The sequence below is a fragment of the Oryx dammah genome, unplaced genomic scaffold (genome assembly GCF_014754425.2).
Source record: "Oryx dammah isolate SB20612 unplaced genomic scaffold, SCBI_Odam_1.1 HiC_scaffold_28, whole genome shotgun sequence".
Classification (NCBI taxonomy): domain Eukaryota; kingdom Metazoa; phylum Chordata; class Mammalia; order Artiodactyla; family Bovidae; genus Oryx; species Oryx dammah.
Window position 1 is genome coordinate 13,704,089 of NW_024070212.1, and position 14,946 is coordinate 13,719,034.

Here is a 14,946-nt window from a genome sequence, read left to right on the forward strand (position 1 = left end):
GTCTGTTGCTCACTGACCAGCCTTTCTTAAAGGAAAAAAAATGATTTGGGAAGGGGGCAGGGACTGAAACTGATCTCACCAAGGTTCCAATGACCTCTTAAAGATCTAGTGATCATTTCTGGATCATATTTCTTGTTTGATTCCCTGCTATATCTGACATATCCTTGCAAATCTCTGCTTACATGGCTCCATGAGCCACTGTGTTCTGGCTGTCTTTCTCCTGTGCTGACAACTCCTTCTCCATCTCCTTTGCTTGCTTTCTGTCCACTTCATTTTTTTTTTTTTTTTTTAATTTTTATTTATTTGGCTGTCCACTTCTTCTTTTTTTTTTTTTAATTTTTATTTATTTGGCTGTACCAGGTCTCAGTTGTGGCATGCAGGATCTTCTTTCTTTGTTGTGGCATGTGGGACCTTTCGTTGCAACATGCAGATTCTTTAGTTGCAGCATGTGGCATCTAGTTCCTTGACCAGGGATGGAACCCCTGGGCCCCTACTTTGAGAGCATGGAGTCTTAGCCACTGGACCACAAGGGAAGCCCCTGTCCACCTCTAAAATACCAGTGTTCCCCGACACTCTGCCCTTTGCTCCTTTCTTACTTTACATACTTTTCCTCAAACACTTACTTCATCCCGTCCTCTGAATTTTTTTAATTGAAGTATCATTTATTTATAATCCTATGTTATTTTCAGGTGTGCAGCATTGTGATTCAGTATTTTTGCAGATTATAACCTATTATGTGCTCTGTTTAGCGGCTCAGTCTTGTCCGACTCTTTGAGATCCTTTGGACTGTAGCCCGCCAGGCTCCTCTATCCATGGGGATTCTCCAGGCAAGAATACTGGAGTGGGTTGCTATGCCCTCCTCCAGGGGATGTATCCTATTATAGGCTATTATAAGATATTGGGTATAATTTCCTGTGCTATACAGTAAATCCTTGTTGCTTTCTATTTTATGTATAGTAGTTTATGTCTGTTTCTCTCATACACTTAATTTGTCCCTCTCCTCTTTGGCAACCACAGGTCTGTTTTCCGTGTCAGTCTGTTTCTGCTTTGTATATACATTCATTGTATTATTTTTTATATTCCACATGTAAGTGATATCATATAGTATTTGCCTTTTTCTGTTTGATTTATTTCACAAAGTATTATTATTTCACTGCTCTTAACAACAGCAATTATCTGCTCCCTCTGTGTATCACTGACCTCTGAGTTACTTGATTATGTCTTTATCACTCAAGCAAATTTCTTTAGGGCATTAACTGTGTCTGTTTATCTCTACATTGGGCTTCCCTGGTGGTGCTAGTGGTAAAGAACCCGTCTAGTATTTCTGCCTGGAGAATCCCATGGACAGAGGAGCCTGGCGGGCTACAGCCTATAGGGTCGCAAAGAGTTGGACACGACTAAAGCGACTTAGCACGCACGCATCTCTCCATCAGCACCACCTTGATGAGCGCGTAGCACAAAATAGGCCCTCAAGTTAGCGAGACCAAACCAAAGAACACTATAGGAACGGGAGTGGGGTTAATGGGAATATTAGGGGGAAATGAAAGTGGCAGGGGCAGGAACAGAGGGTACTCGAAATAAGACGATTTAGCAGCGAAGAAGCCCTGGAGAAATAGAGACCCAAAGTACCGCAAGGGTCCTCCCAGCCTTGAGTGGTACCCTTCCTACCTGGTACTACAAATCCCAGAGCACCCTGCGGCACAGACCGGAAGTATCCTGTCCGCCTGTGGCAACGGTGAGGGGCGGTGGCTGGGCGGCGGGAGATTCAAACCTGGAAGAAGGAGGAACATGGAGCGGAGAGGAGCGGGCCCGGGCCGGGCGATCTGTGAGTGCTAGAAGAGGCCGAGTAGGATCCGGTTGTGGTGCCACTGGTCGGGGACACGGCGGTCCTGGGAGAGGTTGGGGCTGGGGCTGGGCGCGGTGCCCGCTGGACAAGGGGCGCCCGGACTGTGTTCCTTGGAGGGGGAGCACCCAGTTCGGACTCTGGCGGGCAGGAGTCAAGCTGTGAGCTGCGAAATGCTCTGACTTCTGTGTCGCGTGTCAAAGCTTACAAAGAGTTTTCTCCTTTATTCCCAAATTCTGGGGCTCCGGGGCTGGGAGAATGTAGGTGGTTTGGTTGGCTCCTTAAAAATTCAGCAGTTCATATTTGCCAAGCACTGCCTAACAAGACATGGGGGACTTCCTTGACTTTTTGGTGCTTCTTTTGAGACAATGCCTCTTAAACTTTATGGTGTTCGTTCTATCCCAGAGCGTTAGCAACAGTAGGTCTCAACTTGGGTCCATAATCTGCATTTATAACAGGCACCACTGGGCTTCTTCCATAACCCTACCTAATTGTGATGCGGGTAGTCTGTGTACCACATTTTCAAAACCACTGCTTTAGAGTGGGGTCGGAAAAATGAAGTGCAGAAAGGTTTTCATCTGACCTGAGTGAAAGCAAAACCTTCTACTCCTTTTCCTTCTTCTCCATTTGGATTCAAAAAGCTAAGTCCATGTCTACCGATCAGTTGAAGGAAAGCTAGTTTCAGACCTGAAAAGAACAGGAAAACTGATTTTTTTTTTTTAAGACTCTGTGTATGTGCAAAGTCCCGCCCATCTCTCACAGTCCTCAGTTCATAATTCTGAAGTGATGTCATTCACTTACTGGTTTATTTTCCATGCTTAGCAACCAACAGTTGTTCCTTGTACACCCCCTCAGAGGAACTGGTGGATTTCCTGCTGTTGGCCAGTGCTTTCAAATCTGAACATGGAGGGGTGTGTGTGTGTTTTAACTTGCTTAACTACCAATTCAAAGAAGCCCTGCCCCTCCCGCAAGTCATATCATAGGATAAGCAACAGAAGGAAAAGAGATAAAGAGTCGGAATGGCATTAAGTGCTGAGTCAAAGACAGATTTGCTAAACTCTCTTTTCAAGTTCTCTGAGTTTATTTTCTTGGTGTGTATATGTAGCTTTCTCTCACTGTGTCTGATTTTGTATCGTCTTCCCTAAGGAGACTGACGGATGGGAGAGAAGAGTTAGGGGAAGGATAAGAGGAGGCTGTGGCTAAGGCAAAATAAGGCTGCCTCATTTAAGGGATTTCCTGTTCTTGAGTTTGGGAGTCAAATTATTGTCTGCATTTTATTTAGCTTGGAGATTCTTTTCTTTCTCAGGTGACCTATACCAAAAGGGAGAGTAAATACACCTTTGTGATCTTTTAAAATTTTCTGTCATTCCATTTAATCCCAAGTTGAGTGGCTTTTTTTTCACATGGTACTCTCTGTTGAGTTGCTTTTCCTTCCTTTCTGCTTGGATTTCCCTGGTGGCTAAGATGGTAAAGAATCCACTAGCAAAGCAGGAGACCTGAGTTCAATCCCTGGGTAGGATCCCAGGGATCCCCTGGAGAAGGGAATGGCTACCTACTCCAGTGTTCTTGCCTGGAAAATCCATGAACAGAGGAGCTGGAGGGCTCCAGTCCCTGGGGGTCAAAAAGAGTCAGACAGGACTGAATAACTAAACAAGAACTTCTTGAGAGTAGAGCTCCACTAGTCTAGTGCGACACACAGGAGGTATTGAATGAATGAATGGTTGCTGAATGATGCATCTTAGTTGGTTCTGTTAACCTAGTCTCTGGGAGAGTACATGAGGAGGATGACAGAAGTCCAGTTCTTGGAGAACTAAGACTAATTAGGGATAAAATGAGGAGCTAAGTTCTCAGCCAAGGAGGGATCTGGACATCCCTGAAGGGAGGGAGGAGGTCTGGAAGATGGCTGGAGAGGAAGATGGCTGGAAAGGGAAGGAATGCCTCCAGTAGAGGAAGGATCCTCCCTCTAACAGGGTGCTGACTAGGGTATCTTTATTGAATAGGAGCAGAAGATTGGAGCCAGTGTCCTGGGAATAGGGGGACAGGCATGTGGGAGCTGCCTCTAGTCTCTGAGCAGAGTTGCCTAAGAAAATCTACTAAGAAGAACCTGGCTACGGCCCTCTGTCTAATGCTCCCTTCTTTGACTCCTCAGATGAACGCCTCACAGCGGAGGAAATGGATGAGCAGAGGAGGCAGAACATCGCCTATCAATACTTGTGCCGGCTGGAGGAAGCCAAGCGGTGAGCAGAGGGACTGCCTCTTTCTGGCCTCCTTTTCCCATCTTGCCCACCCCAGGCATCTGCCCCCAAAGCAAATGGAAAAGGGCAAGAGTCCATTCTGTGGGAAAGGGAGAGTTGAAATAGCATCTTTTATTTTTTTAAAGACTTTATAGAGCCTATTTAAGTTCACAGCAAAATTAAGATAAAGATGCAGAGATTTTTCATACATCCCCTTCCTAGAAACATACATAGCCTCCCCACCATCAATATCCCCCATAAGAGTAGTACATGTGTTACAATTGATGAACCTACTTTGACACATAATCTCTCAAAGGCCATATTTTGCCTTAGAGTTCACGCTGAATTGTAGGCGTTCTGTGAGTTTGAACAAATATATAATGACATGTATCCTTCCATAATTTTTGTATTAGTTTCACTGCCCTAAAAAGGCTCTGTTTCAGGTATTCACCCCCTCTCTCCCACCCCACCCCCAGTTCCTGGCACCGACTCATCTTTTTACTGTCTCCAGAGTTTTGCCTTTTCCAGAATTTTACTTACCTGGAATAATGCAATATGTAGCTTTTTCAGATTGATTTCTTTTTACTTGGTAATATACATCTATCTAAGTTTCCTCCATGTCTTTTCATGGTCTCATAGCTCATTCGTTGCTAGTGCTGAATAACATTCCATTATCTAGATGTACCACAGTTTATTAATCCATTCACCTATTGAAGGTCGTCTTGGTTGCTTCCAAGTTTTGGCAGTATGCTTTGCAGATGTAAGTTTTCAACTCCTTTGGTTAAATACCAAAGAGCACAATGGCTGGATCACATGGTAAGAGTACAGTAACCACCAAATGGCTTCCCAAAGTGGCTTCCCATCAATGAATGAGAGTTCCTGTTGTTCCATTGCCTCAGCAGCACCGATATTGTCAGTGTTCCAGACTTTGACCATTCTTATAGGTGTATATTGGCATTCCATCATTGTTTTAATTTGCGTTTCCCTGATGAGATATGATGTGAAGCTTCTCTTCAGATTCTTATTTGCCATATGTTTATTTTCTTTGTACATCTTTCTTTCTTTTCTTTTTTCTTATGAGGGAGAATAAAGTATATTAGAGTGGGAGATGCTGTTAGAACAGCAGGCTGGCTCAAGGGAGAGCCAGACCTGTTCGTCTTTCTTGGTGAGGTGTCTGTTAAGATCTTTATCCCATTTTTCAGTCAGGTTGTTTGTTTTCTTACTGTTGAGTTTTAAGAGTTTTTGTATATCTTGGGTAACATCTTTTATCAGATATGTCTTTTAAAAAACTAATAATTTAATTTAATTTATTTATTTTTGGCTGTGGGATCTTAATTTCCTGACCAGGGATTGAACCTAGGCCCTGGTAGTGAAAGCACCGAGTCTTAATCACTGAACCGCCAGGAAACTTCCTCAAATGTGTCTTTTGTACGTGTTTTCTTTTGCAAATATTTTATCCCAATCTGTGACTGTCACATTATTTTCTTGGCATTGCCTTTTGTAGAGTAGACGGTTTTAATTTCAGTGAAATTTAGCTTATTATTTCTTTCAAGGACTGTGCCTTTGGTGTTGTATCTAAAAAGTCATTGCCATACCCAAGGTCATCTAGGTTTCCTCCTATGTTGACTTGTAGGAGTTGGGTTACAGTTTTGCATTTTACTTTGAAGTTGATGCTCCGTTTTGAGTTGATTTTTGTGCAGGGTGTAGGTCTGTGTCTAGATTCCTTTTCTGCACATGGATATCTAGTTATTCCAGCACCGTTTGTTGAAAAGAATGTCTTTGCTCCGTGGTGTTACCTTTGCTCCTTTATCAAAGATGGAGTGACTGTATTCACATGGGTTCTGTTCGGTTCCACTGATCTATTTTTCTGTTCATTCACCAGTACCATACGGTCTTGATTACTGGGGCTAAGTCAGGTGGTGTTAGTATTCCAACTTGTTCTTCAGTGTCACTTTGGCTAGTGTGGGTATTTGGGCTCTCCATGTAAACTTTAAGACTCTCATGCTCTACCAACTGAGCTAGCTGGGTGCACCTCCTTGTGGACTTTAGAATCGTTGTATGGACAACCACAAAATGACTTGCTGGGATTTTGATTAGGATTGAATTGACTTATAGCTCAAGTTGGGAGGAACTAACATCTTGACAAGATTGAATCTTCCTATCCATGAATATGGAATATTTCTCCATTTATTTAGTTCTTTGATTTCATCATCAGTTTTGTAGATTTCCTTATGTAGATTTATACCTAATTTCATTTGGAGGGGGGTGCTAATATAAATAGTATTGTGTTTTTAATTTTGAATTCCACTTGCTCATTGCTGGTATAGAGGAAAGCAATGGAATTTTATATATTAACCTGGTCTCCTACAACCTTGCTCTAATCCCTTATTATCTCCAGGAGTTTTTTGGTGTCATGCTTTCAGATTTTCTGCAAAGATGAATGTACCATCTGTGAACAAAGACAACATCACATCCTTTTATCCCCCTATATACTTTAATATATATCTCTGTATATGGACATTTGCCTTCCTAACCACAATGCCATTATAATACCCGCCTAAGTTATCCATTAATCCTTGAAAGATCAACACTCAGGCCATTTTCACATTTTCTTGAGTGTCTAAAAAAATCACATATTCTTACAGTTGACTTATCCAGTTAAGGATCTGAAAGAATTCATATATTGTGTTTGGTTGTTATGTACTATTAAGTCTTCTTTCATCTAGAACAGCTCACCTCCCCTTTTCAGTTCTTTATGTCACTGACTTGTTGAAGAAACCAAGTCATTTGTCCTTTAGAACATCCTACATTCTGGCATTTTCTATCTACTTCCTGTCTCACTCAACTTGTTCCACTCTACCCCATATTTCCTATGAATGGATGTTGGCTCTAAAGGAAGGATAAATGCTTAATTTTTTCCTTTCAATCAATAGTGTAATTTTAATGTTCTCCCAAAAAGTAGGTAGGATGGGGTAGATAAGAAATCAGGTGTCTGTGGCAGACAAAGCATAAAATGAGGTGTGACTTGCTCTTTCTTTGAAAACAGATATACTTTCCTTGCTCTCTTGGTGTAAGACCTACAGTCAATAGACTCAGGTCATGGGGTTACATTTGATATAAATGCCAGCATAACAAAAGCCTAGCCTCCAACAACCAATAAATCTACCTTATTTACATGCTAGGTGGACAAGATCCGTGTTTCAGTGGTATGAGTATATTGCTGCTTTATTTGTACCCTCCATAGGGACAACAGATATCATGATTAAAGTAGAGGCCTTGACTAATTTCACAAAACAGGTCCTCCTAGATAGAACAAAAGCCATTCCAGCCTTAAATGAAGAGCAACTCCAAATGAGAAAAGCAGTAATTCATAATAGAATGGCTTTGGACATACTCACAGCTGCTCAAGGAGAGACCTGTGCTATAATTAAGGTTGAATGTTGTGAATACATTCCTGACTTATCTGGCAATGTATCGACTGCTTTAGATGACATGAAAAACCAGGTAAAAACAATATCACATGAAAACATTCCTTTCTGGACTTCAGTCCTATCTGGGTGAAGGGCGATTGGTGGAAAACTATATTTACCACTGTTATGGTCGCCTTGATAGTTCTGCTTTGTGGACCCTGAATTTTACAATGTATTATGAACTTTGTAACCTGAAGGTTGATGTCATTCTCCCAAATTGGTGGTCAGAGAGCCAGGGTGCAATATATCCCTATGAATGATGCTCATAATATGAGTTAAGAGCATCAAGGGGGGGAATAATACTTTCCTAAAGGTCCCAAAATGTGGAGGAAGAGCCCACATATTGGGCTTCTCAGATGGGATCCTTTATTCTCTCCCTTATACACTCATCAGCCATAATAATACTTAATATTTACATTCACGGTGTTTTCATATTCATTAACTCATTTAATCATGGCAGCTTCCCACTGAAGTGGGAAGTACAGGTATCTTCATTTTGCAGATTATGCAACTGGAGGCTCAGAGAGGTGAATCTGGGAGATGGTGTGGAAAGCAGGTCTCCTGATTCCTTTTTGTCTGTTTGTGCTGCTCCCCTTGCTTCAATCCTACTCCCCTCTTCATCATCAAAACTGGGTTTTGGGCTGTGTAGACATGACCTTTGTGTGCCTTGGTTCTGAGAACATGCAGAATAAGAGAAGTGAACAGGTACAGTTTGGTTCAGCACTCAAATGCATAACCAGACTGAGTGAGAGGTTATATCACGTAACAGGTAAGAGAGACTGTTTAAGCCTCACCGAAGATGGGCAGCTTCAGTATCTGTCATGGAAGATGTATGGGGCAGGTGGGGGCTGAGGACTGGCCAATCCAGGTGTTGGAGGCAGCTTGGAAGACTATGGAAACAGCCAGGCAGTGGGCAGAGGTGGGTGTTGCAGGCAGGGCAGGAGCAGGAGTCAGGAGAGAGTCAGAGGCTGCTTAAAGGGAGAGAGGGAGGGAGGAGGGTCCTGGGACTGGATGAAGTGCTGTGGCCTGCCCGAGCGGGCCACAAGCTGCTCTCATGCCCTCAGCTGGATGGAGGCCTGCCTGAAGGAGGAGCTGCCTTCCCCGGTGGAGCTGGAGGAGAGCCTCCGGAATGGAGTGCTGCTGGCCAAGCTGGGCCACTGTTTCGCACCCTCTGTGGTTCCCTTGAAGAAGATCTATGATGCGGAGCAGCTGCGGTACCAGGTGGGGAGCAGAGGTCTCTACCTTCTACATTCTTCCTCTCAAACTCCCTCTTCTCAAAGCTGTGAGAGTGGGATGACCATACAATTTATTGTCCAGACCTGGCTACTATTGAGGATGAAAAGGATGCTATTAATCTTTGCACCAGAATAACAGGTTTCAATGGGTATCTCCCAGCCAGGCAGTGTGTATCACCCTTAACAGGCATTTGCTAGGTGGGTTTTGAGAGGGCCTGGTATGAGAACCTCCAAGCAGACTTTCTCCCTACAGTCTACACGCAGAGGCTGTGGGCTTTACCACCTGAAGGCACTTCCAGGCCACGCTTCCCCTTCGCTGTGTTCTGGCCAGCCCAGCCTGCCTCTCCTTCCCATCCCAGCTCTGGACTCCCCTTTTCTCGGAAGCCGTACTAGCTTGCTAATCCCATCCCCGTGCCATCCTTCCCAAATGCCCCACTGGAGCATCCATACCTGGTGGTTTCTGTCTGTCTGTGTGTCTCCATCCTGGGGGCATGGGAAATCCATAGGGCAGGATCCTCTGCCCTCACCCCTTGAATCTTCAAGTTCCGGTCTGGACTCTACCCATAACAAACCCCAAGAACTGTGGAAATAGATTCTCTTCTCTTTCCTTCCCTTTCAGGCAACTGGCTTGCATTTCCGTCACACGGACAACATCAACTTTTGGCTGTCTGCAATAGCCCACATCGGTCTGCCTTCGGTAACACTGGGCCTTAAGATTGGGGTTCATCTTTGCTCTTTACCAGCACCCCCACCACACACATGCTTTATCTCCCTGGGACTCTTCAGTGTTCATCTCCATGTGTCTTTGAACCTTGTTACTTGGTCTCTGCCTCTGTTTCCCTATGGGTATGTCAAGTGAAGGGCGGTGAAGGCTCCCTAGCCCAGGATGTTCCCATTAGTCAGTGAGGCACCTGTATCATGCAGGAGGTGGGCCTTATGTTGACGGGCCGTCTTTCCACCAGATTTTCATAGTGTGAAGCAAGGACACACCACACCCCTCGGTGATAGACTTGGAAGCCTGGGCCAGGACCCCAGCTGGACACATGCTGTGTGTCCTCTCACTCTTTGACTCTCAGTTTGTCTCTCACCTGTAAAATGGGGATAGTGATCCCTCCCTATCTACCCTATAAGGTTGTTAGGAAGATCACATGATCTGTTTGATCTCTTTTTGTAGATTGTAAAGACTGTACAAATGGTAAGACTGTGCTGTGTTTTTCTTCACTACAGGAGGGAACTGTAAGACAAGGAAATGACAGTTAAGAAAGAAGCTTTAGTGAGAGGCAGAAACAATAGAAACATGTGTCCTTGATGAGGCTAGAATGCTTTTAAGTCCCTAGATTTGGACCTTTCTTACGTAGCTAGGGTAACCGAGGTGTATTGAGGTTAAACCTCATTACTGTCATCAGGTGGCATGGGAAGTCATGCCAGGGGTGACTCAGCTCTTAGAGGGGTCCCCGCTGGCTAGAGACCTCTGGCTTGGAGACAGTGATGGCACGTCCTGATCCTGTGTGGTCCTTGGCAGTGTGTGTCTCACTGGGCCCTTTTTGGGGTCATGGCCAGCTCCCAGCATGCCACCTTTCTGGTGAGAGTCCAAGGTGAGGGATAGCGGCTGGCTGCATCTGTAGGATGAATAGAGGCACCTATCTCTCCTGAAGCGTGTGGCCTGCATCCTGTAGACCTGATAGTCTTGTCTGATGTTTGGTTCATGTTTGGTTTGGCTGTGTGTCTGTGCCTGGGCCTCAGCTGGAGTGTGTCCCAGTGCCTTTCTTCTACACTGAGTATGTGGATTAGTGCTGGCTGTAAAGAGCTGGGGAGATTGACCCAGAAGCCCCAGGCAACAAAGGAATACACACCCCAGGTCAGATAGGAGAACCTATTCCTCAGCCCCTCTTTCCACATCTGGTGCTGCTTAGAAGTCTCCAGTGGCAGTAATTGGGCGGTTTCCCCTCCAGACCTTCTTCCCAGAGACCACGGACATTTATGACAAGAAGAACATGCCACGGGTGGTCTACTGCATCCATGCACTCAGGTGAGAGGCCAAGACTTTGTCATCTGGGTTCCTTGGGTGGATGCAACCAACAGTCAACAGCAGCAAACACTGACACAGGAAGGGTGGAGGGTAGACCACAGGAGTGATGTTTTCAATCTACCTAATTTTGTTTAGATTTATGTGTGTGCTGGAGGGCACCCTTACATGTGACCTCTGTGGGTGAAGGGAAAGGTCAGGCAGTGAAGAGTCTTCAGCTTGTGACTGGGGTGCAGAGAAGTCCGATTAGGATGTATCAGGAGGGTCACATGCTGTCACAGACAGTGTGAAGAGAGAAGGCTGTTTAGTCCTACTTACAGCCAGCCATCAGCAACCAGTTGGCTAAATCACAGAAAGTGATTGACCTGTTCCTGTGTCCACCACGTCACCTCCTTCTGGCTTCATTTCCCGCGTCCTTTCAGGTTGCCATGACTTAGCTCAGTGGGTCTCTGCTTGCTATGCCCTTTGCATCCTCCGTCTCCATCCAATGACCTGCCGCTGCAGTGTGTCCTTCTCTGTAAAGCCTTCCCAGTCCCCACAGACCTCCTGTAGCATCTTACTTATCTGCTCCAGCATTGCCTTGGGCTGACTTACATTGCCCATCTCCCTGTAAATGGGGGATGAGTTGTGGGCAGGCACTGAATGGTCTTCATCTCTAAATTCCCATAGTATCTCCTGCAAACCCATTCTAGGCAGCCTGTCAAAATGAATAGGCCCCAATGCCTTCCGTTCTTTCCCAGTCTCTTCCTCTTCCGGCTGGGATTGGCCCCTCAGATACATGATCTATATGGGAAGGTGAAATTCACAGGTAAGCCCAGCTCCTCCCCCAACCTCCACAGTCTGGGCGGGGTCTTGGGGGTTCGGGGCCTGATGAAGGGCACCTGTGCTATCATTGCAGCTGAGGAGCTCAGCAACATGGCCTCTGAACTGGCTAAGTATGACCTCCAGCTACCTGCCTTCAGCAAGATCGGGGGCATCCTGGCCAATGAACTCTCAGTGGATGAGGCTGCAGGTAGAGATCAGGCTCACCTGTTGGCGTCGTTCCGTGGGTATGGGAGGACTCTGAGCCTTACGCCCCCCTATAAACTTTGGTTACCTCTCATCATAGGCAGGGCCATTAGGCTACCTGACTTGCCTGGCCTTGTGGATAGAAAAAAGGGTAATGTCAGAGTGGTCTGCAGCTGATTATGCTGTAGCTGGACTGGGGTTTGCTCTGGCCTCCTGACCCTGTTTTCATGTTCCCTCCTAGTCCATGCAGCTGTTCTTGCCATCAATGAGGCAGTGGAGCGAGGGGTGGTCAAGGACACCCTGGCAGCCTTGCAGAATCCCAATGCTCTGCTGGAGAATCTTCGAGAGCCTCTGGCAGCCATCTACCAGGAGCTGCTGGCTCAGGCCAAGATGGAAAAGGCTGCCAATGCTAGGAACCGTGTAAGGAGACTTGGCTGGCAAGGGCTGAAAAGCTGGGTGGCCTGGAAAGTCTCTAGTGAAACCAGGACTCCTATCTGTCTTGTCTCTGAGTAAAGTTGCCTGGAGAAACTAACTTGTCAGTTACTATAGAGAAATAGGAGAGGAACTGAGGAGAATGATGAGAATGAGAAGAGACTATGGGGGGAAAGGTTCTGGGGCAGGGCTGAGATTGGAATGTAGAACTGGATGAGACTGGACTGGAGATTCCCAAGGTTAGTTCAGCTTAACTGTGTCAGTACCGGGGGGGGCGGGGGTTAGCTCACACAATTTCCCCAGATTCCTTCTAACCAGACTGATCTTTGGCTTTGAGAAGACCCCCAGAAGACCAAATAGTTATACAGGGAGGGAGGAGTAAGAAAGATTGAACTGGTTTTCCCAGGTTCCCCTCTCAATGTAGTTTTTGCAGAATGATGGAGAAAGCCAGGACATCTATGACTGCTACCTAACTCAAGCGGAAATCCAAGGCAACATCAACCATGTCAATGGTAAGAGGGACAGGCCAGGACAGGTTTGAGGGATTAGCCCCCACCCAGGGAGTTTTGAGGTTGGCTTCTCTCAGGCCAGAAGGCCCATGGCCTCACTTGGGTCAACCTTTATTTCAAAGTCAAGGCTATATGTGTTCTTTACATCCGTCAGTGTCTGGAGAAGCAATCTCTGTCAAGGGGGCTTCTGTTTGAATGGAGAGCCATGGAGAGGACAGAGGCAAAGGGGAAGGCCATTCAGCCCTTGGCGCTGGGGGCAGTTGGTCCAGGGTCCTTCAAGAAGAGAGTTTGGAGGATGGATGGATGGGGATGGGGGATCAGGGCAGGAGAGGATGCTTGAAGGCCCAGGATGGAGTGTGCACCTGCCTGTTTGGGTAAGGGTATCCTCAGGTCTGGAGTGATGAGCTAGGAAGACCATGAGGATCAAGCTAAAGAATTTAGGCTGGGCCCTAGGAGCCCAGGGGGCAGGGGTGGGGGTAACCCTGGGCAGAAAAGAAGCGGGCTGAGCCGGGAATGGTGAGGGGTTGGCTTTCTCACACTGTGCATTATGGAGTCTTGGTCTTTTCAGTCCATGGCGCCCTAGAAGTTGTTGATGATGCCCTGGAAAGACAGAGCCCTGAGGCCTTGCTTGAGGCCCTTCAAGACCCTGTCCTGACCCTGCAAGGAGTGAGGAGAGACTTTGCGGACTGGTACCTAGAACAGCTGAGCTCAGACAGAGAGCAGAAAGCGCAGGTCAGGCTCTGTCTATGACTTGCTTACCTTCTCTATCTGACTATGGGATGGTGGAGAGCCTCACCACTGTCAATTCTTTGTATCTAGTACGTGCTGACTACATGCTCTGTGTGTGTGTTAGTTGCTCAGTTGTGTCCAGTTGTTTACAACCCCATGGACTGTAGCTAGGCTCCTCTATTCATGAGAGTGCCCAGTCAAGAATACTGGAGTGGGTAGCCATTCCCTTCTCCAGGGGATTTTTTCCCACCTAGGAATCAAACACGGGTCTTCTGCGTTGCAGGCAGATTTTACCATCTGAGCCACCAGGGAAGCCTATTTAAATGGTTAAATTACCCCAAAGTCTAATGGACCAGACTGATGAGCTTCTGCCCTCTGAGCATCTCTCATACTGACCAGGGGGCTCCGGGGGGCAGCCCAATAGGCAGTGATATGCTCCACCATTGCTGAATTGAGGCTTCAAGTTAGCAATCTTATTTTCAATGCTGTTGACTTTCTCCCAGACACTATATTTGTGTTGCCTATGTTGTTACTTCTGATGTTTGCTGGGTAAGAAGCCAGAGGTTAGAGATGAGTTCCTAGGGCTGGGCAGGCCAGGCTAGTCTGCCTAGAGGGGGAGGTGGGCTTGAGGGTAGGTGACTGGGTGGACCTGGGGCGCTCACTGGCTGCTCCTGAAGCACATTCACAGCCCTAGGAGGACTCTCTTCTATTGCATCTCTTCCCTCTTCCAGGAGCTGGGCCTGGTGGAGCTTCTGGAAAAGGAGGAAGTCCAAGCTGGTGTGGCTGCTGCCAACATAAAGGGTGATCAGGAACAAGCCAGTAAGTCACCTCCAGACTGAGACCTGGTCTGGCTGTATCCCTGGTTCTTGGAAGAGTATGTAATTCCTTGGCTGGCTTCTGTATAGAGCAGTGCAGACTGCTGCTCCATTTCCTGGCCGCCACCTAGTATGCCCTATTCTTGGCTCCCTAGAGGGATGCTACAGTTAAATTCATTAAGGCCTTGGAGATAATGACAGTCAGTTCTGCACCAGGCTGAACTCCTGGGGCAGGCAGTTTCCTTGTAAGCACTTGCCTTGTATTTTGACCGTTTCAACCTGCTTGGGTTCCTTTGGCTTCCAAAATACAGTGATGGCCCAGATGAGAGAGAAACTCGTGATGCAGCTCAGTTTCCCTTAAAAATATGCTATACAGATATAATTCTTTAGTAAAAGAATGTGAGTTAGTGATTGTCTCCCTCCCAGGGGATCAACCTGGAGAGCAAGCGTGAAGGAAAATAGAGCCCCAAGCGTCCTGCAGAGGCCTGTGGACAGCATACCTGGCGCGAATGCTTGCCTCTGTCTAGACTTGCTCGGTCACCTTTCACCTTTGTCTGGCAGGCTCTGCGGAGCCCCCAGGTCACTCTTGGCTAATGGCCTGTCTTATCGCTCAGTTCTTTCCTCGTGCCAGAGTAATCTGACAAA

At 46.4% G+C, this 14,946-nt stretch overlaps 1 protein-coding gene across 1 annotated transcript in view; it reads left to right on the forward strand.

The window, feature by feature from the left end:
- The first annotated feature begins 1,735 nt into the window (after positions 1-1,735).
- Positions 1,736-14,946, forward strand: part of IQGAP3 (IQ motif containing GTPase activating protein 3) — a 40,310-nt gene continuing 27,099 nt past the window's right edge. Inside the window, exons 1-11 of the mRNA XM_040230260.1 lie at positions 1,736-1,825; positions 3,993-4,080; positions 8,612-8,768; positions 9,402-9,479; positions 10,735-10,811; positions 11,549-11,616; positions 11,707-11,820; positions 12,058-12,236; positions 12,673-12,760; positions 13,326-13,489; positions 14,218-14,305. Coding sequence (XP_040086194.1) covers positions 1,789-1,825; positions 3,993-4,080; positions 8,612-8,768; positions 9,402-9,479; positions 10,735-10,811; positions 11,549-11,616; positions 11,707-11,820; positions 12,058-12,236; positions 12,673-12,760; positions 13,326-13,489; positions 14,218-14,305 — 1,138 coding nt within the window. The 5' untranslated portion in view covers positions 1,736-1,788. The remainder of the gene's footprint in view (positions 1,826-3,992; positions 4,081-8,611; positions 8,769-9,401; positions 9,480-10,734; positions 10,812-11,548; positions 11,617-11,706; positions 11,821-12,057; positions 12,237-12,672; positions 12,761-13,325; positions 13,490-14,217; positions 14,306-14,946) is intronic.